Source organism: Martes martes (genome assembly GCF_963455335.1).
Source record: "Martes martes genome assembly, chromosome: 6".
Taxonomy (NCBI): domain Eukaryota; kingdom Metazoa; phylum Chordata; class Mammalia; order Carnivora; family Mustelidae; genus Martes; species Martes martes.
Genome location: NC_137893.1, coordinates 116,602,850 through 116,629,297, shown reverse-complemented (window position 1 = coordinate 116,629,297; position 26,448 = coordinate 116,602,850). Strand labels below are relative to the sequence as shown.

At 38.9% G+C, this 26,448-nt stretch overlaps 1 protein-coding gene across 3 annotated transcripts in view; it reads right to left on the bottom strand.

Moving 5' to 3' along the window:
• ILRUN (inflammation and lipid regulator with UBA-like and NBR1-like domains) overlaps window positions 1-26,448 on the bottom strand; it is a 94,018-nt gene that overhangs the window by 19,295 nt on the left and 48,275 nt on the right. For 2 of the 3 annotated variants that reach the window (XM_080805369.1, XM_080805370.1), the window contains one exon: window positions 794-1,122. In XM_080805369.1, the coding sequence (XP_080661495.1) occupies window positions 794-1,122 (329 nt within the window). The remainder of the gene's footprint in view (window positions 1-793; window positions 1,123-26,448) is intronic. The other variant, XM_080805371.1, reaches the window with a different exon arrangement.

Genomic DNA, 26,448 nt, shown 5'->3' with positions numbered 1-26,448 from the left:
AGCTCTCGGCATCAGGGCTTTACTCAACAATCCAAACCAACAACCAAGAACCATCATCACCCTTAGCAGAGTGTGGAAGACACTGTTTAATCAGCTAGCAAGGAGAGAAGCAGGTCAAGAAATCAAACACCCAGAAGAGTGTCTCAGAACAATCAGAATACTTAAAATCATGGTCAACTCAACAAATAAATCTCTCACTTACTGCCCCATACATAAAAAGTCAAAATATCACTTGGGCCACTCTGGGTTGTAGATAAGGAGGTAGATGGGCCATAAGAGACTGAAAATAGATCGACAAGAAGACATGCAAACAAGATAAGTAAAGCAAAAGCCCAACAATAGTATTTAGGATAAAAAACAGAGTTTGTCTTTTTTCCTTGGAAAAACAAAAGCCCCACCCAAAGCCAAAATAAAAACAAAAACAACAAAGTAGGAAAAGATTCCAAAAGCATCTTGCTGTTCTAGGTTTAGTATACATTTACACTGGAAGGAGAGCTGGTGATATTTTGACTTTCATTTTTTTTAAATGCTAAAGGTAAGAAACCTTGTTCTTTCAACACCCAAACCAGAGCAGAGAGACAGTGGTAAATTATAAATGTGGATAAAGTAACATCCACAGGACATGAAGATGGGGGGGGGAGGGGAGAAGGGGTAGGTTTTTGTATTGTTGTTGTTGGCAGGAGAGCTAAGCAGTCTTAAAGAACATTCTAGGCTTCTAGGTTTGCCATGAAAGGGTATCACAAGTCCCAAGGCCCACCACCTACCCCTTCTCCTCTTCTCCGAGGGCACCTACCTTACTGTAAGTCACTACTGATAAGTTGTTTGCGTGACTGCTGGGGGACAGATTTACAGAGTTCTGTGAGAGTCTATTCTCATCTTGCTCGGTTTGGTCAGGAGCAGGAGCCCATGTGTTTTTGCTGATCGAGTCGAACCCGGAACCCCCAGGGTCTTTTAAGTTGTTTTCATCTGATTGTCGGTTCTTTTGGGGAGAGGCAAACGGGTTGAAGTTTCCTTCTACCTTGCGATGTGGCTGTGTGTTGAACTCCGTTTCAAAAGATGACAGCTGCTGCGTTACTCCTAAAAGTCCACCCACCTCCACACTGAGAATCACCCAGATGACATCTGAAACAAAAAGGCAACTCGCATCAGTGACAGGCAGACCCTCAAGGCCCAAAGCGGCCACCACCAGAAGCCCGAGATGCCACCCAAACCATAGAAGAAATGTCCTTTTACACGCTAATTTGAAAAGCAAGCTGACAAAGTCACCAGTACATTTGTATGGCATACATTTCTACATTTGTGGTAATGTCACGTTCAAACTCCAGTACATATTCAGTACAGGTCTGTGGTAAGACCCACGAAAGTATTTGTTAAAAGGTTACCAGTTGATTCTGATGCACAGCCATATTTGGAAATCACTGCTCCAGAGAACAAAGATCTATAGATAGAAATCCAAAAACTATTTTCTCAGAATCATAAGCTCTTTGTGGTTTTTGCTTTAGCTTGAATGTATGTAACTTAGAAAACACAGGGCATAATTCTTAAGCCAAAAAATACTTATAATTTCTAGAATTGCAACTTATCAATGACCCCCTCCCCCACCTCTCTGAGCAATTTAGAGTGACAACATATTGTCCAAACCAGGACAACTGAGAGTAAAGGGGGAACCAATTAATAATGACACCAGGACACATGTGTAAACCACTAACCCTGACTATTAAGGGAAATATCACCTGGGGTTTTTTTCTAATGATCTATGTGATCAAAGGATACCAAAAACTTAGTATGCCCCAGATTTTCTTAAATAATCCAATTTAACACCAACCCTGCCTTTGTCATATAGGGAAACCCCACCATCTACACTGAAACCATAAGAGATTTGTTTTAAAAAGATGCACCACAGGACTTTTGGTCATAATACAGCTATTTCCTCAACTGCTGGAGCTAAGGGTTCAAACAGAAGAATAAAGAGACAGTTTCCTTCAATGTTCTGCATCTCAATTTAGAGAACAGTGACATCAACTTTCCTGCCGGAAAGCTTTTAAAAAGCAAGCTACAGAGAGGCCAAGAAGCTCTGACGTGTAAACCCAGCTGAAACAAATGTGAAAAGCTATCCAAGACTCCTAAATAACCGCTGAATGGTTGATAAGAAAAGGCTAATGAATTTCATCAGTTACCTACACCAAAATAAAGATATTAAGAATAGGAAAAAAGGGGGCGCCTGGGTGGCTCAGTGGGTTAAAGCTTCTGCCTTCGGCTCAGGTCATGATCCCAGGGTCCTGGGATCGAGCCCCGCATCGGGCTCTCTGCTCAGCAGGAAGCCTGCTTCCTCCTCTCTCTCTGCCTGCCTCTCTGCCTACTTGTTACCTCTCTCTGTCAAATAAATAAATAAAATATTTTTTAAAAAAAAAAAGGAAAAAAGAAATCCACCAACTAAAAAGAATAGTGAAAGAAAATGAGGAAAACGCTCTTGGGCTGTGCTTATTCTCAGTTTTCAATCTGGGGTCGATATCTGATGAAGGCCATAAATACTCAATTTGCATTCCGTGGTTTGGGAGCCCCATTAAAAACTTGGTTGCATGTGAACAAACTTGGTTGCTAGGAGCCAGAAGCCTAGTAAGTGGAGACGCAGTGACATCTGCTGTTCGCTTCTGGAGTTAGCAGCTCTGCAGCCACAGGCCACACAAGCATGACACCCAGGAACGGTAATCTACCCGACACAGCTTTTCTGATGGCAAATGTGAATCCTCATGTAAACGAGGGTGACAGAAGGTCAAGCTGTTGATTAACATTGTAAGCCAGGATGTGCAGCGTGCCACTTCACTCGGAAATGTGGAATGGTGCCAGGAATACTGGGTCAGAGGACTTTCATTCAAAACTCTTAAGTTGGTCTCAAAAACCAACATGACTTAGGCCTTAAAAAAAACAATTCAATGGCAGGAGGCTGAGGGAGATTCACGCCATGCTTTCCTCTCCTAGATTTCTAACCAAAGGCAACATTTCTTCACTCTATTATCGTTTTCCCCAAACAGATGTGCCCTATCTTACATTAATTTTTCTCTTCTTTCACCCATCTATTTTCCAAAGTCCTTTTGTAAGTACGTGATATGTTTTACACACTCAGGTATAGGTCATATGCTTCCTTCACTTTGCTCAGGAAACTAAATGCTTATGAGAAGAGATAGGACAGTTTTCTGAAGACTGTGATCAGTATATGAGACTAATGAGATATTTTCCCCCTGGTTTTAAGAACTACCGTTTCTTTCATATAACTCACTGGACCATATCATACATAAGCCACCGCACTCTCTTCACCTTGGCTATTCTTCTATACTGCTCCCAGATTTTACATAGTAGCTCTAAATAGAAGATCATTTAAGAAACCAATGATTTACAAACACCAACAATGAACACTCCAGTTCTGATCCTCCCGAGTTATTACCATGATGGGTCATTATGAACAGCAAAATATACCTTCTACATGGTACAATCTAACCCATCTAGATACTACTGCTAGCCCTCATGTTTCAGATGTGTTCATCCCATGCATACTGTGTGTGAATGAGTGTGTTAATCAAATAAAAAAAGGGTGATAAAAATGGGCCAAATAAGCTTGTTTCAAGAGGCTGACCATCTCCAATTCTTGCCAGAATGCCTTAATTTCTGTTATAAGAACTGCCAGCCACGTTTTACTATTTGTGATGATAAAATCATCTAATGGAATGGCTGTACTTTTTACATAAAGGATCTGAAGTATGGAGGCAGAAGTGATGGGTCCAAGATCAGACTTCAAGTTAAAATGTACATGATGACTGAGAACGCTCAATTCTCACAATAGCTTTTATAACTCATACTTATTTTTCCTCAATAGGAACTGGGAATCAAGAAGAACCCAGGAAACTACAGCTATAGATAAGGAGTCCCATTTCCCAGGCCATAGTATCTTTACCCACAAACATATATGATCTTTGGTACCAATAACAAGGATGGGCCAACAGGATGTCCTAGAAAAGTAGCCAATAAAGCAGACTCAAGTGCCAAGTCTACACATTCAGGGCTTAGTAAGCAAATGGAGAAACTGATTTTAGAGTGTCTTGCCTTAAGATGTTTTTCAAAAAGGACCTGAGCCAGGACTCTGGAGCTAAATGGTACTGTAAATAGTTTCATTCAACTTCTCCCTTTTACATATAAAACCTTAAATAAGTATATAACTTTAATGATAAGTATAAACTTCCTTTCGTAGAAATGTGTAATAAATTACTAAAGAGAGACATGAGCTTTTTATTTCTTAAGTTTAGATTATTAGACATGCAGAGTAAAAGGAAAATATTTTGGGGCTCTTGGGTGGCTCAGTCGGTTAGGCATCCAACTTTTGATCTCAGCTCAGGTCCTGATCTCAGGGTCATGAGTTCAAGCCTTGCATTTAAAAAAAAAAAAAAGGAAAATATTTTACTTGAAGCTCAACTCCATAATCTTAATGAACCATGCAGACAGACAAAGACATCTCAGATTATGGTAGGAATGTTAAAAAAAAAAATACTGCGTATATCTAAAGGCTAGTATCACAGATCAAATCACATGATAATAAACATGAACAAACATCTATGATTTGTCCACTACAATAGAATTGCTAAAAATCAGTAAAATATTCAAACTGGCAAATTTGTTTCTTGTGGGGTTATGGGTTATAATACATGCACAACATGGGTACATGTATACTGGGGTTGAATAAGTAAATGAATAGTGAAATGCTGGGAGCAAGGTTTCTTACTGTTGAAGGGTATGACAGATGAGCAAGGAAGGAAGGCATTCTAAAATGAACTCTGTGGTACTAGATTAAAGTCAGAGACAGCAGTATCAACTCACGTTTATCTTAATATATACACAGATGAAGAAACACAGAAACAAGGATAGATACATCTGTTTACAGAAGGTAGTATATATACACGTTACCCACCTCTGCCTGCTGAGGAGGCCTAGTGGTTTCTGAACAGTATTGTCTAATAAAAAAAACAAGTGTTCCTCAGAGAAATGGCTGATTCTGGGGCTAAGACATGGAAAATATAAGATGAGCCTAGAACATCTTTTTAGTATCAGAAAGTAAGAAAGTGTTAAAAAGGAGGAAAAAAAAAGGATAGGAGTATGTCATAGGGATACAGGAGATACCTGAAATTCTACATATCCCCCAACACATCCTGAGTGTGGGACAGACTTAGTGATTTGCTTTCAAAGAACAGAGTAGAGAAAGAGAAAAACGGTAACTTTATAACAGAGAAACTGGCAACCAAACAATTTAATCAAGTGACCGATGTTAGTATCACCAGTGATATTATGTAATTATCAGGTACCCCCTGGTAAGGCACTTCACCGCTGTTGTATTCTTCCCAAAATCTATACCATCAGCCTGAACTGAGGAAAACATCAGAAAAGCTCCAAATGGGGTACATTATAAAGGATACCTGCCGGTATTCCTCCAAACGGTCATGGGTCATGAGAAACAGGAAAGACTGAGAAACTGTCACAGATCAGGGGAGAGTGAAGGTCAAAACAACTACACATAACATGGTACCAGAGACTGGATTCTGGGAACAGAAAAGTCATGAATGGAACTGATAAAATCTAAATAAAGTCTGTGCTCACTTTGGCAGCACGTACACTAAAATTGGAATGATACGGAGGTTAGCAGGCCGCTGCTCAAGGATGATATGCAAATCCATGGAGTGTCCCATATTTAAAAAACAAACAAACAAAAAAATCTAAAGTCTGGAGTTCCTTTAACAGTAATGTGCCAATGTTGAGGTCTTTATTCTAACAAGTTGTCCATTCAAAACTAGACATGAGTTCACTCCTATATGCTCTCCTTTCCTAGGCAACCCCTTCTCAGTACCGCAGTGAGGGCCAGTTAATAGTCTTCAAACAGAAGGAACAGCAATAACTATACAATTGAGCCATCATCTTGATGTGGATGTTAGGGAGAAGGTACCCAGTGTCTTCTAGAGCAGGCATCTGGCCTGCACAAGATGCAGACAGAAGTCACTTAAAGCAATAATCTGCCACATCAGTATGTTGCACTTGGGTCTGGGCTTCCCAAGGGAAAAGGCCAGGGGACTTGAGAAAGCATAAACTTTTACAAATTCAGTTTACAAAGACACCTCAAACTGGTTCAAACTGTGGCTCAGACTGAAATCTTGTAGGCTTCTGATCCCTAGAGCAAAAGCCTTGGGCTTCTCCCAAGGAGTCATGAGACAAGAATGCCACAACACCAGGAGACACACAGCCTGGGTTGAGTCAGCACACACATGGAAGACTACCATGGAGGTCACGTCTAGGTTTGGAGGTGGTGAATTCAAATCCTTCCTAAAGCTCAAAGCACAAAGGAACCTCGCATGTGCCCTAAGGATTAAGAAACCACTTGGATCGGAGAGGTACACAGGCTCTAGTCAACTGCTGGGCTACAAACTATAGGTTCACATTTCATCTCCATAGGAGGGCTGAGTACGTACTGCCTACCTTCTGTGACAGAGGCTTGAGAGGAGAGTTTGAGCACTGCCAATCTATGGACTGAAACATTCCCAGACAGTAAGCAGCGTGAAGTCTCAACTTAACCTGTGTATGTCTCTTGGAACTACCAAGGCAGGAGTGTGTGTGTACCACTGGGAAAAGGAGGCACTTCCAATTGTCAGCACTAAATCTACCTAGTCTCAACTTCCAGTCTACATTTCCACATTATTTACTCAACACAGAACGGCCATGACAATGCCCAGGCACTCTGATACTGTCACTTTATCAACACACCACCTATCTCAGCACCTAAGTGGGGAGAAGGCAGAGCCAGACTCCAGTTCCTCAGCTGCTCCGAGTGACGGCTGAACCACTGACACTGCTCAAACTCTGTTCCCTACCCATCCTCACTCCCCACCCCACCTTGCCACAAATGTATTAGAATCTTGTTCCTTGGTTTCAGTATTATTCTCAGGAATTTCCTTTTAAAATGCAAATGACCTTCAAAGGAATATATTAAGCTACCTTAAACTCATCAAATCAACCACTAGGCTCAAGTTCATAAAGGGGAGAAGAAAAAGGCCTAAGAAAGAGCAGTGGAAGCCTGGATGAGACAAGATGGTGAAGGGTCCCTGGGGCCCCCAATATGGTGAGGGGCTCAGAAAGAAGAGTTGAAATGGCAACAATAAAGAAACTATTCCTACTTCACAATTTTCCTGAATCATGCCCTATTGAAAAATTATGAGCTTTTATGTTAATTTGGGGGTGGGGTGGAGGACTACAGTGATCCTTTAACCACTCAATTACTTGCTTCGGTCTTAGGAAACAAGAATCTCTACTTCCAAATCCAGGAAATCAGTGCCATGGAACTGAAAGAGTAAAAACATCTGAGATCAAAGATGAAAATCAGCTCAGAGTGAAAAAGAAAAAAACCCTGCCCTTAACTGGGCTAGAAGGACAGACACTTATAAAGGCAGGTGCAAAAGTAGGTGAAAACATGATTTCTCCCAAGGTCACGTAGCAGCTACAAAATGCCCTAACAACCCTCTGCGAGACTACTGCTTTCTTACCAATGATACCCGCAGACCCATTTTTTTGTAGCATCGATTACTGAGGACTGCTCGTTGTTAAACTGCCTGTCTCAAAGTAGCACCAAACCCTAATTAATCCTGACTTCTAATCCTGCCTCAGAAATAGCAACCAATCCAAAACTGACCATTTCCCTGAGAGCGTTCTCAGAATCCCTCAGCAGGAACCCAAACCATACGAAGGCAGCGTCCCTCCTCCCTCTTGTGTGGCATTTCACAGTTCCGCTGGAGAGCCTGCTCTCACGTATTACACCAATAAATTCTGGTTGTGTCAGACTTCGGGTTTGTTTCAGGTGACCTTTGAAATGAGAAGCCTTCCTCTCTTCCCCCTCCCAGCTTCAACTTCCAGACACAGAGCCTTCACCCCTTCCTAATTCCCTGCTTGGGCAGACCACCCCCTCCTGCACGGGCCGGAGCTGGCCCAGCCATCAGCTGATACCATGGGAAAGCAGAATGCATTCATTCAATGAAACGGAGGTCATAAAAAAGAGAGAAGGAACAGCCTCATGAATAAAGAAAACCCAAGAGTATATGGTGTTCTAGAAGCCTCCTCACAAGTGTTCCAAGGAGGACAGAGTCATCAACTGGGTCCAGTGCAGCTACTAATTCAAGTAAGGTTGAGAAGTGAGAACGAAGCATTGGAAGTGGCATCACGTAGGTCACTGGTGTTTTGAAAAGAGCAGTTTCAGTGGAGCGGTAGGGACGGAGCCCAATGGAAAGAATTTAGGAGTCCAGAAATCAAGAGGTGGAGATCGCCATTTCCGATTGAAAATTTTCCAAAGAGTTCTGCTACGAAGGAGAGAAGCGAAATAGGGAAGAAACTGGAGAAAATAACAGCATTATATTATATGCAAGAGCAAGAAATTTTTAGAAACCTGAATGTCCATCAGTAGTGACTGGCTGGAAAAATAACACATCTACCTGAGGGGAGACTCCACAGCCATAAAATAGAATGATTTCTACAGTGATCTCTAGAATATATTATTAAGTGAGGGGGGAAAAGTAAGATGCAGATCAGTATCTACACAGTTATCACACTTTTGTGTAAGAAAAGGATCAAAATTACATATATTGGCTAGTATTTGCAAGACAAAGCAAAACAAACAATGCTGTACAGATAAACCATAAATGAACAAATAAAAATGGATATCTGGCTGAAGGAGGCGGTAATGGAAGACTCCTCTAAATATATCATTCCTAAACTGTGACTCAGAAATAGTAGAAATGCCTTCCATACTGAGAAAAATAAACAACAACAAACAACAAGAAGAAAAAAAAACAGGGGCCCCTGGGTGTTTCAGTTAAGCATCTGCCTTTGGCTGGGGTGATGATCCTGGGGTCCTGGAATCGAGCCCCACATCAGGCTCCCTGTTGAGCAGAAAGCCTGCTTTCTCTCTCCCACTCCCTTTGCTTGTGTTCCTGCTCTCATTGTCTCTAATAAATAAATCAAAATCATAAAAAAAAGAAAATAAAAAAAGAAAGAAAACAAAAACAAACAAACCTAGGTCAAAGGGAGACAGAGAAAGGACTGGAGATAAATTTTGTAGGATGGTGACTGGCATGGATAGGTGTACAATAAATGCCAAATTATTTATGCTCCACTACTTAGCACCATTTAAGTAGCATTAAAACACAAACAAAAAGGGATACCCGGGTGGCTCAGTCTGTTGAGCTGCCTTCAGCTCAGGTCACGACCCCAGGGTCCTAGGATCGAGTCCCATATGGGGCTCCTTGCTCAGGGAGCCTGCTTCTCTCTCTGTCTGCCGCTCCCCCTGCTTGTGCTTTCTCTCTCTCTGACGAATAAATAAAATCTTTTAAAAAAATGTTTACTGTGTTGCCCTGTTGGAAGTTAATCAATATTAAGATTAAATGTCTGATGACTGGCTATGTCTAACTATAGCTGAAGGACCATAATGGCAACAGGAAACAAAAAGCAGAAAAGACCTCCTTACTTAAGCAAGTTAACATTTAATGTTGTAATTTAAAAATGAATTACTTTGATAAAGATTGGGCATTAACTTCTCAGTGAACACCACCTGTGGTATGGAAGACAACACAACAAAATAGTAACCAGTTTTCAATCAATCATATTACTTCACAGCAGTCTGCTCTGTAGACCACCTACATCAAGGTCATGTGGCTTACATGTGAAAAAATACAAATTCCTGGGTCCCTAACTACAAAGAACTAAAAGAGGTTTCATATATGAAATCTAAGAATTCAGGATTCTACCCTAAAGAAGGGTATCTAAACTTTAACTTTCCCTCTTTATTCATTAGTTTCCCTGAAAGCAACTAGAGCACTAACTCCTTCCTCTGAAAACTGACAATTAAAGGTAAAGAATTAAGCATTTAATCTAGCCTTATTACAAAACTAAATTTCAGAATGTCACTGTTGATGAAGAAAATGTTTTGTTTTGTTTTTTAAATCTCAGAACTACTCTAGCTAATGTATGTGGAAGAAATAATCACTTTGTAACCCCTGATGAAATGATTCAGGCAATAATCATCAATGAATGAAACCATTAAGTAAAAGGTTGGTTGACAGAGAAGACCTCTGCAATGGAGGGATCAGGCTATCACTACTATCAAAACCTTTTGATTGCTCTTAGCATCACTAAAGCTATAACAATTTTCAATAGCCAAAAAAATTTTGAAAAAGAAGGAAGCTGGAAGTCTCACAATTTCTGATTTCAAAATTATAGCATTACAGTAATCAAAGCAATGTGGTATTATTAAAAAGATGTACAGACCAATAGAAGAGAAGAGAGAGTTCAGAAGCAAGCCCTCACTTATAAAGTCAAATGATTTCTGACAAGACAGGCAAGGCCATTCAAAGGGAGAAAGAACAGTCTTTCCAACAAATGGTGTTGGGAAAACTGAGTATCATATGCAAAATAATAAAGTTGGACACTTACCCTCACACCATACACAAAAATTAACTCAAAATGGGTCAAAGACCTAAACATCACAGCCTAAGCTATGAAATTCTTAGAAGAAAACATAGAGAGGAAGCTTCATGAAACTGGATTTGGAAACCATTTCCTGGATGTGACAAAAAAAAAAAGTACAGGCAACCAAAGAAAAAATCAATTGGGCTACATCAAAATTAAAACTTCTGTGCATCAAAGGACACAATTAACAGAGTGAAGAGGCAACCCACAGAATAGAGAAAGTATGCGAAAACTGTGTATTTCATAAGGGGTTAATACCCAGAGTATTTAAAGAACTCCTACCAAGGGGTGCCTGGGTGGCTCAGTCATTAGGCTAAGTCTGCTTCGGCTCAGGTCAGGATGCAGCCCTACATCAGGCATCCCTGCTCAGTGGGGTGTCTGTTTCTCCCTCTTCCTCTGCCCCTCCACCCACTTGTGCACTTATTCTTAATTTCTCTCACAAATAAAATCTTTAAAAAACAAAAACAAAAACCTGATTAAAAAACAACTTGAGGGGCGCCTGGGTGGCTCAGTGGGTTAAAGCCTCTGCCTTCGGCTCAGGTCATGATCTCAGGGTCCTGGGATCGAGCCCCGCATCAGGCTCTCTGCTCTGTGGGGAGCCTGCTTCCTCCTCTCTCTCTGCCTGCCTCTGCCTGCTTGTGCTCTCTCTCTCTCAAATAAATGAATAAATAAAATCTTTAAAACAAAACAAAACAAAACAAAAAAAACCAACAACTTGAATAGACGAGCTGAATGGCCAACAAGCACATGAAAAGATGCTCAAGATCACTAATCATTAGGGAAATGCAAATCAAAACTACAAGATACCACCTCACACCTACCTATTAGGATGGCTACTATTAAAAAAAAAAAGAAAATAAAATAACAAGTGATGGCAAGGATGTGGAGAAACTGGAACTCTTGTGTACTGTTGCTGGGAGGTAAAGTGGTACAGCCACTATGAAAAACAGTATGGCAGTTCCTCAAAAAATTAAAGTGTCATATGGTCCAACAATTCCACTTCTAGGTGGATCCCCAAAAGAACTAAAAATAGGCTTTCCAAAGAAATATTTCCATACACATGTTCATAGAATTATTTATAATACCAACAGGTAGAAGCAATCCAAGTGTCCAATGACGTATGAATGAATTCTAAAAGTGTGGTATATACATATAATTGAGTATTATTCAACCTAAAAAGGAAGGAAATTCTGATCCATGCTACAACTTGGATGCATCTTCAGGATATTATGCTAAGTGAAATAAGCCAGTCACAAAGGACAAATACAGTCTACTATAGGATACCACTTACATGAGGTACCTAGAAGAGTCAAATTCATAGAGACAGAAAATAGGATGGTGATATCAATCAAGGCTGGAGAGAGAAATGAGAAGTTACTACTTCATGGGTACAGAGTTTCACTTTTGCAAGATAAAAAGAATACTAGAGGTAGATGGTGATGACAGTTGCATAAAAGTGTGAATGTACTTAATGCCACTAAACTGTATACTTAAAAATGGTTAAGGTGGTAAATTCTGTTATGTCTGTTTCACAACTAAAACAAACAAGCAAAAAATACGCTGAAGCCCAGTAACTTTAAGTTAGTTGCTCAAGGCCAATCAGTAATAAATCATGTGGCAGAATCAAAAACAATGAAAGTCAGCTCTTTTTAATCCTAATCTAGTGCTTATCTATAACACTACGCAGCACTCCCACCCCTGGTCAGTTTTGAGTGTTCCATCAACCAGGAAATAGGTAATAGTTAAGGGAGACTATTCCTGGCACTAAAGATGGAAATACTAACATCCTCATTATTTAAACTTCTATAGACTACTAATAAAGCATAATCTGAGTGGGTAATAGCACAACTGCAGAACATTAAGATAGATTGCAAGTATACTGAAGCAACTTAAAACACTAATTTAAATTTAAGTACAATCAGGTTTAAGAATATTGCAGGGAATTAAAACTATAGCTATAGCACATAAATAGCCAAACTTACACAACTGGCATAAAAATATACAGATTAAACTGACATTTTAACAATCATTTTGGCAATTATGTTGAAAAGCATTTAAATATAACACTGGATAAAAGGACTTAATATTTAAATATTATCCATTTTATATGCAAATAGGTAGAAAGATGGCTGGTGTTCCCATCCTTTCACTATTACTGCTAAATTTCTCAACCAGTCTGACTGGGACACACTTAGAACTTCTTGACACTTACAGTATTTTCATCAAAGGATAATTTAAAATAGAATATTTGAGCAGAAGTACTTCCAAGTAAGTACTTAGTTCATAAGAAAGTCACATTTTAGACTACCAACTGGTTTACCTAATTCAAACTTAAATACCTTTTTTTAAAAAGGCCATTCCTCTTTGTACACATGCTTCTAAAATGAAGCTTAATTTAGGACTCTGATACTTTTCTATGGAGTTACTATGTATGTTCTGAATATTTAAAGGCATAACAACAAGACATAGACTCCATTTGTCTTTTTTAGAAAGTCAAACCTTATCTTTGACATAATTTATGGACAAAAAGTACAAAACAGCAGTGCTGATGGTAATTGGTTATTCCTGGTGAAAGCTTTTCTGTCCCAGAGATCTGGTAATACACTACATTAACTCTGATCTCCCTTCCCCCTCCTCCTAAAAGAGGACAGGCTTTGTTTCTGGCTTCAGAGAAACTGCTGCCAGTCAACATCACCATCCAAGCAGGGCCAGTGCAAAAACTAGCAAAACAAAACCCCTCCCCCTCATGGTTCTCTCCAAAGAGAATTACATTACAGACATCACAGTCACTGACAAGTCAGAGTCAAAGAGAGTGACAAAGCAGAACTTCCTAAATGTTTCTTCATTCTCCTCCTCCGCTCATTTTTCACTTTCTCCTTCATTTCTTTGGTCTGGCACAACTCACACGAGCACCCTGTCCTCTTCTTCATTTCCATCGCTGCCTCTTAATAGGCCAAATTCTCTTCCTGGCTCAAATCTGGGCACAGAGCTTTGGAGAAATGAATGAGTACTCTCATCTTTAAACTGAAGTAGGTCTAGCAACATCCACACACGTGGCATCTTAGGGCTCACTCAAGACGATCTAGACTTCTCAACTCTACAAAACAAAGTCCATCTCCCCCCTCACTCACCTCTGAGGTACACAGCAAATAGAGATGTCCCTCTTAGGCCCCTTAGTCTGGGCCGTGATGGCCTGCTACTCATCTCTCTTCCAGAAATATTCCTCAGAGTACTATCACCTCTAATCCACTTCCCATTCTTTCCCACACAGAACCCTCACCCATGCAGGCCAAACCGGACAAGTCACACTCAACCAGACTTTATGCTTCTTTACTGCAGTTTGGAAATGTGGCGCCTTTCCCCTATCACCAAGCTGAATCTATTCAGTTAAAATACTGCAGACTAGGGGCGCCTGGGTGGCTCAGTGGGTTAAGCCTCTGCCTTCGGCTCAGGTCATGATCCCAGGGTCCTGGGATCGAGCCCCACATCGGGCTCTCTGCTCAGCAGGGAGCCTGCTCCCCCCACCCCACCGCCTGCCTCTCTGCCTACTTGTGATCTCTGTCTGTCAAATAAATAAATAAAATCTTAAAAAAAAAAAAATACTGCAGACTAGGGAAAGCCCTTCCAGACCATTTAACCTGGAAAGTTATTTCTTAATGTTTATTATTGAGAAGTATTTTTAATAGACTTTATTATTTTTCAAGACTTTATTTGCAAAGCAGTTTTTAGGTTCACAGCAAAACTGAGAAGAGGCATGTACACATTCTGCCACGTATGTACAAGTTCCTCCCTCTACCGACATCCCACACCAAAGTGGTATTTGTTATAATAAATGAACCCACACAGGCACATGTTGTATATTCCATGGGTTTTGATAAAAGCATAATGACATGTATTCACCACTATGGTATCACACAGAATAATTTCACCACCCTAAAAGTCCTGTGTTCCGCCTATCCCTTTTCCCTCCCTCCCCCAACCCCTGGCCATCACTGATCTTTTCATTGTCTCCAGTTCTGCCTTTTCCAGAACGTCATATAAGAATCATACAGGATATAGCCTTTTCTAAAAAAGATTTTATTTATTTATTTGACAGAGATCACAAGTAGGCAGAGAGGCAGGCAGAGAGAGAGAGGGGGAAGCAGGCTCCCCGCTGAGCAGAGAGCCCGATATGGGGCTCGATCCCAGGACCCCGAGATCATAACCCAGGCTGAAGGCAGAGGCCTAACCCACTGAACCACCCAGGTGCCCCAGGATGTAGCCTTTTAAAATCGGCTTCTTTTACTTAGACATAGGCATTTAAAGTTTCTTCATGCCTTTTCATGGACTGAAAGCTCACTTCTTTTTAGTGCAGTTAGTATTCCATTGTCTGGATGTACCTCAGTTTATTTATCCATGTACCTACTGATAGACATCTTGGTTGCTTCCAAGTGTTTGCAATTACAAATAAAACAGTTATAAATGGGGTAACTGGGGCGCCTGGGTGGCTCAGTGGATTAAAGCCTCTGCCTTCGGCTCAGGTCATGATCCTGGGGTCCTGGGATCAAGCCCCACATCAGGCACTCTGCTCAGTGGGGAGCCTGCTTCCCTTCCTCTCTCTCTCTCTGCCCCTCTGCCTACTTGTGATCTCTGTCAAATAAATAAATAAAATCTTTAAAAAAAAAAATGGGGCGCCTGGTTGGCTCAGTGGGTTAAAGCCTCTGCCTTCAGGTCAGGTCATGGTTCCAGGGTCCTAGGATCAAGCCCCACACTGGGCTCTCTGCTCAACAGGGAGCCTGCTTCCCCCTCTTCTCTCTCTGCCTGCCTCTCTGCCTACTTGTGATCTCTATCTCTGTCAAATAAATAAAGTCTTTAAAGAAAAGTTATAAACACAGAAAAAGCATTTTAGTTTTATAAGAAACTCCCAAACTGTCTTCCAAAATGACTGTACCATCTTTCATTCACGCCCACAATAAAGGAGAGTTCCTGTGGCTCCACATCCTTGCCAGCACTTGGTGTTGTCAGTATTCAGGACTTGGGGCATCTAATAGGTGGAGAGTAGTAACTCGCTTTAATTTAATTTGCAATTCTCTAATGACATGATAATGAACATCTTTTCATATGCTTATTTGCTATCTGTATATCTTCTTTGGTATGATGTCTACATTTAGGTTTATGATCCATTTTGAGTTAATTTTGGGGAAGAATATAAGGTCTGTGTCTAGATTAATTTCTTTGCATGTAGATACTTAGTTGATCCAGCACCATTTGTTGAAAAGACTATCTTTTCTCCATTGTCTTTGGTTCTTTAACAAAGATCAGCTGACTATACTTGTATCCATTTCTGGACTTTCTATTCTGTTCTATTGATCTATTTCTTTATTCTTTCACCAATACCAAATGGTCTTGATCCATGTAGCTTTGTATAGTAAGTCCTGAAGTTAGGGAATGTCATTTCTCCACTTCTCTCTCCAATATGAGTTGACTACTCTGGGTCTTTTATCTTCATATAAAATTTAGAATCAATCAGTTGATATCCACACAAAAGCTTGCTGGAATTTTGACTGGGAATGTGCTGAAGCTATAGATGAAGCTGGAAAGAAATAGCATCTTGAAAATATTGTCTTCCTATCTCTCTACTTACTTAATTCTTTGATTTCTTTCATCAGAGGTGTTGTTTTCCTCATGTAAATCTTGTTCATATTGTGATAGATTTATACTTAGGTATTTAATTTTGGGGGGATCCTAACATAAACAGTAATACACCTTTAATTTCAAATTCAAGTTGTTCACTGCTAGTATGCTGGAAAGTGGTTGACTTTTACATATTAACTTTGTATCTTGCAACCTTGTTATAATTGCTTATTAGTTCCAGAAGTTTTTGCCATTTTTTCAGATTTTCTACATAATCATGTCATCTGCAAAAAAGCACAGTTTTAGTTCTTCATTCCTAACCTATATACCTTCTTTCTTTTAATTGTTTTATCACATTAGTTAGAACTTCCAGTATGACACTGAAAAGCAGTGGACTTTTCCTTGCCTTATTTCTGATTTTAGAGGGAAAGTTTCTAATTTCTCACCATTATGATGCTAGCTGAAGGGTTTTTATAGATATTCTTTATCAAGTAGAGGAAATTCCTCTCTGTAGCTTTCCAATAGTTTAACCATGAATGGGTGCTGGATTTTGACAAATGGTTTTGAAGAGAACAGGTCATTTTTCTTCTTACCCTATTGAGGTGATGGATTACATCACCAGTTATAATCAATGAACCCACACAGGTGAATGGTGAACCAGTCTTGTGTACTGATAAGTATGATAAGATACATACTCTTATCATAGTATGTATACTTATTTTTATATATTGTCGGATTGGGTTTGCTACTATTTTGCTAAAAATATTAGCATTTAGGGGCACCTGGGTGCCTCAGTTGGTTAAGCATCTGCCTTCTGGTCAGGTCATGACCTCAGGGTCCTGGGATCGAGTCCCGTGTCGGGGTCCCGGCTCAGCATGCAGTCTGCCTCTCTCTCTGCCCCTCCCCCTGCTCCTGCTCTCTCTCTTTCTGTCAAATAAATAAATAAAATCTTTAAAAAAAAAGAATATCAGCATCTATGTTCTTGAAAGGTAACAGTCTGTGTTTTCTTGTAATACCTCTGTCTGTTTTGGGTATGAGAATAACGTTGGTCTTACAGAATGAGTTAGGAATTCTGTTTCTGTCTTCCCTCTGTTTCTGTCTTCTGGAAGAGATTCCAGAAAAGTAGTATAATTTCTTTCTTAAGTGTTTGGTAGAATTCCCAGTAAACTCATCTGAGCCTGGTGTTTTCTGTTTTGTAAGGTTATTGTTGATTCAATTTCTTTAATAGATAAAAGCATATTCATGCTTTCTATTTCTTCCTGTGTAACCTTTGGCAGTGTGTATCCTTTGAGGAACTGGTCCATTACATCTAGGGACAGAGTTGCTCATAATATGCCTTTACTATCCTTTTAAAGTCCAAGGGATCTGTAGTAATGTTCCTTCTTTCATTTATGTTAGTAATTTGTGTCTTCTTTTTTTTTCTTAGTAAGCCAGTCTAGAAGCTTACTGATTTTTTTTTTAAAAGATTTTACTTATTTGACAGAGGGACAGCACAAGCAGGGAAAGTGGGAGAGGGAGAAAGAGGCTCCCTCTGGAGCAGGGAGCCCAATACAGAGCTTAATTCCAGGACCCTGGGATCATGACCTGAGCTGAAGGCAGATGTTTAACCAGCTGAGCCGCCCAGGCACCCCTAGAGGCTTACTGATTTAATTATCTTTCAAAAAACCACTTTTTGGATCTGCCAATTTTCTCTACTGATTTTGTTTGTAATTTCATTGATTCCTACTCTAATTTTTATTTTTCTTCTTCTTCTACTTACTTTGGATTTAATTTGCTCTTCTTTTTCTAGTTTCTTAAGGTAGAAGCTTAGAGTATAGATTTTAGGCTTTCCTTCACATTAAGCTGACTATTCTTCTGCCTTGGGTACTCTACACAATTGTTCAACACCTTCCTGATTTTAGGACCTAGAATCTTTGACTCTACTACCAAGATCCCACTAGAACTCCAAAAAACAAACAAACGAACACACACACACATACACAAACAAAAAACACCAGACACTAGGATGTCTGAGGTGACAAAAGCCTTAAGGAACATTTACTAAGAAGTTAATACAAAACAAGTTAACAGTGGAAGAGTAATTACTGTACATGATTTCACAATATAGTCAGATGTTTTAATAATAACAAAAAAGCTAAAATAATAATAGCATCTAACACTTAATCAGGACTTATCATGCCAGATGCTGTTCTATAAACTTTTACATGCATTAACTCCCTTAATTCCCTCAAAATGCTATGAAGTAGGTACTGTTTTCCTTATTTTATAGATTAAAAAAACCCAAGTCACTGAAAGATAAAATAATTTCCTAAAGATCACATTGCTAATTACTATTAACTAGAAGTCAAACCCAGATGATATGACTTCAGAGCTCATGCTACTACTCTCTTACCCTATTTTACTAAAAAAAAATTCATGAATTTAACTATAAGTGAGCCAAATAAGCATAGTTTATTCATTCTTAGCAAGCAGTCCAGATTCTATTTCTCAGATGGTTGTCTAATACATTTATTATTTGGTCACTATTTATACACTTTGCCCCACCTCAGCAAAAAGAATTAACAACCCACAGAGATAGAAAGCACATTGTGGTTTCCAGAGACTATGACAATAGTGAGTGACTATTTACTGGGTACGGGGTTTCCTTTTAGGGTGATAAAAATAGCTGAAGACTGCACAATACTGTAAATGTACTAAATGCCATGAAGTTGTACACTTTGCCATTTTACTGCAATTTTTAAAAAAAAGAATTATCTAGGGGCACCTGGGTGGCTCGGTTGGTTAAGTGTCCAACTCTTGATTTTGGCTCTGGTCATGACTTCTAGGTTGTAAGATCAAGCCCTATGTAGGGCTCTCAGCTGGGTGTGGAGCCTGCTTAAGATTCTCTCTCTCTACCTCTCCCTCTCCCACTCCCTGCCTATCTCTGTCTCTCTCCCGCTCTTAAAAAAAAAAAAAAAAGAAAGAAAGAAAAAAAAGAACTATCTACAATATTTTCATTAATAGTAATCCAATGAAATGGTATTCAACTACTAAAAATTTTGTTTTTGAAAGTACTTAATAATGCGGAAAGGTACTAAAATGTTACTGAGTAGGAAAAAAAATAGTTTACACAACTATATGTAGCATAATGTCAAATTCAAAAAAAATTTTTTTTGTTTTTAATACTGGATATACATTAACAGTGTTTGTATCAATATAGAAAAGTAAATGTTTTGTTTGTTCTTTATATCTTTTGTATTCTCTAAGTTCCATATTTCTGTTATTGTCAGAAAAAATATACTTCTTTTTTAGGTTTTATTTACTTATTTATTTGAAAGAGAGAGAGAGTATATAAGCTGGGAGAACAGCAGAGGAAGAAAGAGGAGAAGCAGACTCTCTGCTTAGCAGGGAGCCCAATGCAGGACTCGATCCCAGGACCCAGGGATCATGACCTGAGCTGAAGGCATATACTTAATTGACTGAGTCATCCAGGTGCCCCAGAAAAAATACACTTTTAAAAGAATTTAACTGCAAATAACTAATAAGTTTACCAACATAACAGACCTAAAAGTTCCTCAAATAAGAGAACAAACAGAAAACAAATAAAATGGTTGAACTAAATTTAAATATATCAATAATTACACTACATGTGAGTAGTCTAAACATACTAATTAGAAGACAGAGATTATCAGACTGGAGAAAAAAAATGGCCCAATTATATGCTGTCTCTAAGAAACTGCATATATAAGACACAGGTAGGTTGAAAGTAAAAGGCTGGAAAAGGATATATCATGCAAACACCAATCAAAGAAAGCTAGAATGGCTATATTAATATCAGACAAAGTAGACTTCAGAGCGAAGAGAATTACCAAGGAAAGGGGGACATTACACAATAATAAATGAGTCACTCACTTAGGAGACATAATTTTAAATGTGTACACACCTAACAACTGAGCTTCAAAATGTATGGACCAACCCCTGATAGAACTGGAAAAAAAAATACGCAAATCGAAAGCTGTAGTTGGAGACGTCAACAATTCTTTTGCAATAACAGATAGAACACTATTAGACCAAACAAACAAGCAAATAATAAAGACAGAGAAATTGAATGTCCTCAACCAACTGGATCTAACTGACATTTATATAACACACCACTCACAACAACAAAATAACATTCTTTTAAAGTACGCATGAGGGGCATCTGGGTGGCTCAGTGGGTTAAAGCCTCTGCCTTCAGCTCAGGTCATCATCCCAGGGTCCTAGGATTGAGCCCTGCATCGGGCTCTCTGCTCAGCGGGGAGCCTGCTTCCTCCTCTCTCTACCTGCTTCTCTGCCTACCTGTGATCTCTGTCTGTCAAATAAATAAATAAAATCTTTAAAAAAAACAAAGTACACATGAAATATTCACCAACAAGACAGACTGTATCTCCTGGGTCAAAAACATCTTAAATTTAAAATAACTGAAATCATATAAACTTGTGCTCCCTGACCATAATGGAATGAAACTGGAAATGATTAAACAAGATAACAGAAAAACTGCCATTTGGAAATTTAAAAACATGCTTCTATATAACCCATGACTCAAACAGGGAATCTCAAGGGAAATTGGAAAATATTTTCAACTGAGTGAAAATAAAAATACAATTATTTCAAAATCTGGGCTATGTAGCTAAAAGTAGTGCTAGAGGGAAATTTACAATTGCTATAAAGTAAGTGCTTCTGGGCCCGCACCCCCAAATTCTTACAATTGAGACCAAATCTCCAGTGTGACTGTATTTGGAGGTAGAGTCCTAAGGAGATAATTAGGTTATGAGGATAGAGCCCTCAAGAATGGGTTTACTGCCCCTATAATAAAAGCAAAAAACAAAACCACCCAGCGAGCTCCCTTACCCCTTCTGCCCCGTGAGAACATAGAAGACAGCCTTCTGTGAACTAGGAAGCAGCCCCGCACCAGACACCAAATCTGCTGGAGTCCTCTAGAACTGTGGGAAATGAACTGCTATTGTTTACCACCCATCTAAATCCAAAACATTTTGTTATAGCAGCCCAAACAGGCTAAGAAAATAGTATTAAACATCTACGTTATAAAAGAAAGGTCTCAGGTCAACATTAACTTCCATCTTAAGAAACTTGGAAAAAGAATAAAATAAACCCAGGGGCGCCTGGGTGGCTCAGTTGGTTTAGTGTCTGTCTTTGGCTCAGGTGATGATCCCAGGGTCCTGGAACTGACCCCCACTCACATAAGGCTCCCTGTTGAGGGGGATGCCTGCTTCTCCTCCCTCTGCTGCTTCCCCTGCTTGTGCTATCTTGCTCTGTCAAATAAATACATAAAATCTTAAAAAAAAAAAAAGAATAAAATAAACCCATATCAAGCAGGATGAATAAAATTAAAAGCAGAAATCCATGTAACTGAAAACAGAAAGAAAAGTCAATGAAACTAAAGGCTGATTTTCTGAAAATACCAGTAATATTAAGAAATCTATCAAGAAAAAAGGAGAAAGAAACACAAAACATCAAGAATGAGAGAAGAGGGATGTCTAGGTGGCTCAGCTGGTAAGCATCCGACCTTGATTTTGGCTCCAGTCATGATCTCAGGGTTGTGGGATTGAGCCCCACACTGGGCTCTGTGCTCAGTGTGGAGTCTGCTTGTCCTTATCCCTCTGCTCCTCTCCCCAGGCGCATGTGCTCATGTGCTCTCTCACTCTCTCAAATAAATAATAAATAAATAAAATCTTAAAAAAAAAAAAAGAAAGAATGAGAGAAAAGATTATCACCACAAAGAAAGCATTAAAACAACAAAGGGTACTGCAAACAAATCCACACGCAAAAATTTGACAATTTAGTGAAAACAACCAATTCCTTGACATTACCCAAAGTCATCCAAGATGGATAACCTGAACAGACCTAGAACTATGAAAATAAACTGAATTAGTAATTTTAAATTCCAAAAAAAGAACCCTCCCAGATGGTTTCACTGACAAATTCCTTAAAGAACACCACCAATGCTATACAATTTCTTAAAAGAAAAAACAATAGTACAACATGTTAGAACTTATAGAGCTGCATGGTCCAGTGAGGCAGGCTACTGGCCACATATAGCTATTACCCAAAATGTTGAAATGATCCTATTTTGGCTATACTGACATAAAATGTATTATTAAGCATTTAAAAAAAGATTTTACTTATTTGAGAGGGGGAGAGAGAGAGAGAAAGAGAGAGCAAGAGCACAAGACCAGGGAGAGGGAGAAGCAGACTGCCCGGTAAGCAGGGACACTGGGACCATGACCTGAGCTGAAGGCAGATGCTCAACTGACTGAGCCACTCAGATGCCCTTATTATTAAACATTTTTAAAAGTCCTCAAATAAGACTCAGGTCAGAAATAGGATCTGTTTTCTTAATCACTTCTGATTTCTAAACATAAAAGAGAAACCAAAGCTAAAAAGGAAAAATGACTTTGAAGTGGCTATTAAGCCACACCCTAAATTGCTTTAGAATTCAATTGCTCTCAGAATCAAGTACAAGCAAAACTCTAAGAAGTCAAGAAGTGGGTGCCTGGGTGCACAGTTGGTTGAGTGTCCAACTCTTCGTTTCAGCTCAGGCCCTGATCTCAGGGTTGTGGGACTGAGCCTTGTGTTGGGTTCCAAGCTCAATTCAGAGTCTGCTTGGGATTCTCTCTTCCTCTCCATCTGCCCCTCCTGCTTGTGTTCTCTTTTTCTCACAGATAAATAAATAAATAAATCTTTTTTAAAAAAGGAAATCAAGAGGTCACTGCAAGGACACGGATCACTACAAAGGGAAATCCAGAGGTTAACAGGTGCACAAAGCATCCTTTTCTAAAGTCCAAACATCCAGTATTGACATTGTCTTTGTAAAGAAAGGGAAGCACAAGCTCTTTAAAGATAAAAGGAGAAAAATAAAGAGAGCTTTAAAAAAAGTGTAAAGATTACAGAATGAACTAATTTCTAACTGATAAATATCTTTGCCATTTCAAGGAAAAACCCCTTTGAGTATTATGAGTATTACTGAGCATCATTACAGAAACAGAATGCATTTGCTTTTCAGTAAGGAGACATCCTCCTCAAAGAGTCCCACCTTAACTACAAGTCTAAAGGGAGGTTTCTAAAAATAATGACCACATTCTGAGCAGTAACTAAGGGACTGCATCTGAAAAACTAAGATATCAGACAAAGCTTAAGAGACCAATACATTAATCATTTTAGATGCTAATCATCAGTCTGTTACAATTTTCAGCAGGTTTATAGCACATACTGATAAATTAGGTATTCACCATGATTTGAATGGAAAGCAATTACTCCTGCTTCCCTACTTTTATCAAAGATATGATCTGGCCTGCTTCAGTAGAAACTGTACACTGTACTGCACTTCCTAAAACTTCCCATCACACAGTAATTCCATAAAACCTTAAGAATTTCTCAGGTGAAGCAACTCAGCATACATGTGCACATTTTTTCGCAAAGGGGAAATGTACATACCCCTCCATTGTTCTTTTTCCTCATTTTTATTATTTTAGAAATGAAAAGAATCATATGACCAAATATGTTCACTTAATATAATGGCTCTACCTCTCTCCCTGCAAGGAAGGTAATCATTAAGCCAATGATGCATATTAAAATCACTATCACCTAAGAATTACAGAAATGCAGTTTTTTTTTTTAAGATTTTATTTATTTATTTGACAGACAGAGATCACAAGTAGTCAGAGAGGCAGGCAGAGAGGGAGGGGGAAGGAGGCTCCCTGCCGAACAGAGAGCCCGATGCGGGGCTCGATCCCAGGACCCTGGGATCATGACCTGAGCCGAAGGCAGAGGCTTTAACCCACTGAGCCACTCAGGCGCCCCGAGAAATGCAGTTTTTATGTGTTTTGCTATGATGGGGCTATACTAAGTAACTAAGCACTTTTTAAGTAGATCCAGCCCCAGCTACAGCCCTTACCAACAATGCATATGCACAGAGGTTAAGGATTCTATATACATATTTTTTTAAAAGCAAGTTATGTTTGAATAGTTAATCTTTAAAATTGTCAGGGATTTTAGAAATATTTCTTTTCTATTAAACAAGAAGAATATTTATATTCTTAAGAAAGAATTATATTTGGTTAAAAATATTTTTAAGGAACTACCTCTAAATTTTGAATCCTTGAAACCTAACATTCCAGATTAAAGAAGTTTCTGTTAACAAAAGGGTTTTTGCTACAATAAGAAAAAAAGATGCTGCTTTCAAATTATACTTTCCCGTCAATCAAATAATAAAACTAATTATGAAGCAAACTGCTAGCACTAACACCACACATTAAAACTACTCACAGTTGGATTTCAAAGCAGTTACAATATCTGATGATTCATACTTGGACATGCAAATATTTTATTTACTACATATTTTATTACATATTTTATTTACTACATGCAAATATTTTATTTACTACCTTTTACATACTTATCACTGTTTCATCTGATTTCTTGATTTTCTATGCTGCGAACAGGTTCATGACACACATACGTGCATTTTAGAGGGTTAATCTGACTAGTACAGCCATTTCACATTGCCTTTGACTCATGTGGAACTACCTAGACACAACCACCAAATAATTACCACCATCTGGTGGCACTACTACCAAGAGCAGGCTTTCCTTCTCTGAAGCTAAAATAGCACATCACCTTATAGACTTGATATAAAACCTTACAACATAAAGATATTTAAGGATTTCAAATTCATTTACATTTGAAATGTCCCTCTAAAAATAAAAACATTTTGGGGCACCTGGGTGGCTCAATGGGTTTAAAGCCTCTGCCTTCGGCTCAGGTCATGATCCCAGGGTCCTGGGATCGAGCCCCACATCGGGCTCTCTGCTCTGTGGGGAGCCTGCTTTCCCCTCTCTCTCTCTCTGCCTACTTGTGATCTCCATTTGTCAAATAAATAAAATCTTTAAAATAAAATAAAATATTTTAAAAAAATAAAAATAAAAATAAAAACATTTCCCACACAAGTCACAATCAGCTTAGGCTAGCATTTCTTCATCAAAAAAGAAATCTGTTGTTCTCAAGGGCTACTCATATTTCTGATATTACAGAATTGTACAGACCAGAATTGAAACACAGACTGCCTTATTGAGGATCTTCTAGAAGCAAATGAGCAACCTTTTGAGTCCAACATATAAAGACAGAAGTTCTAATATAAGGTCAACTAAATAGACATTTTCCCAAAGAAGACATCCAGATGGCCAAGAGACACCTGAAAAGATGCTCAGTATCACCAATCATCAGGAAAATCCAAACCCAAACCACAATGTAATACCATCGCACACCTCTCAGAATGGCCAGTATCAAAAAGACAAGAAATATCAAGGTGTTTTTGTTTGTTTTTTAAGTAGGTTCTATGCCCAATATGGGGCTCAAAGTCATGACCCCAAGATGAAGAGTCACATGCTCTACTGAGCCAGTCAGGTACCCCAAGAAATACCAAGTTTTGATGAGGATGTGGAGAAAAGGGAACCATTATACACTGCTAAGAATGTAAATTGGTGCAGCCACTAAGGAAAACAATATGAAGGTGCTTCACAAAATTAAAACTAGAACTCCCATACCATCCAGGAGGTATTCATCCAAAAGAAAAATTAATTTGAAAAGACATAAACACCCCTATGTTCACTGCAGCATTATTTATAATTGGCCAAGTTGATCAACAGAAGAATGGGTAAAGAAGATGTGGTAAAGAATGGGTATACACACACACACACACACACACACACAATATTTCTCAGCCATACAAAAAAATGTAATGAATGAATGAAATCTTGCCATCTACAACAGCGTGGATGGACATAGAGGGTACCATGCTAAGTAAAATAAGTCAAAGACAAGTACCATATCATTTCATTTATATGTGGAATCTAAAAATGAAACAATTTAACAAAGAAAACAGAACAGACTCACAGATACAAAGAACTCTTGGGTGCCAAAGGGGAGGGTAGTGGAGGGATGGACAAGACAGGCAAAGGGGTTAAGAGGTAGAATCTTCCAGTAATAAAATAAATAACACAGAGGGATGTAACGTACAACATACAGAACATGATCAATAATGTTGCAGCAACTTTGTATGGTGACAGATGGCAACCAGACTCACTGTGCTAACCATTTCATACCATATATAAATATCAAATTACTATGTTGTACACCTCAAACTAAAACAACAGTATGTTATTTATTCTTCAATTAAAAAAAAAAAAAGCGAAAAAGGTGGGTTCAATAGGCAAGAGGGAAAGAGAAAGGGCAGAAGTGCCGAGTAAAACAGCACCT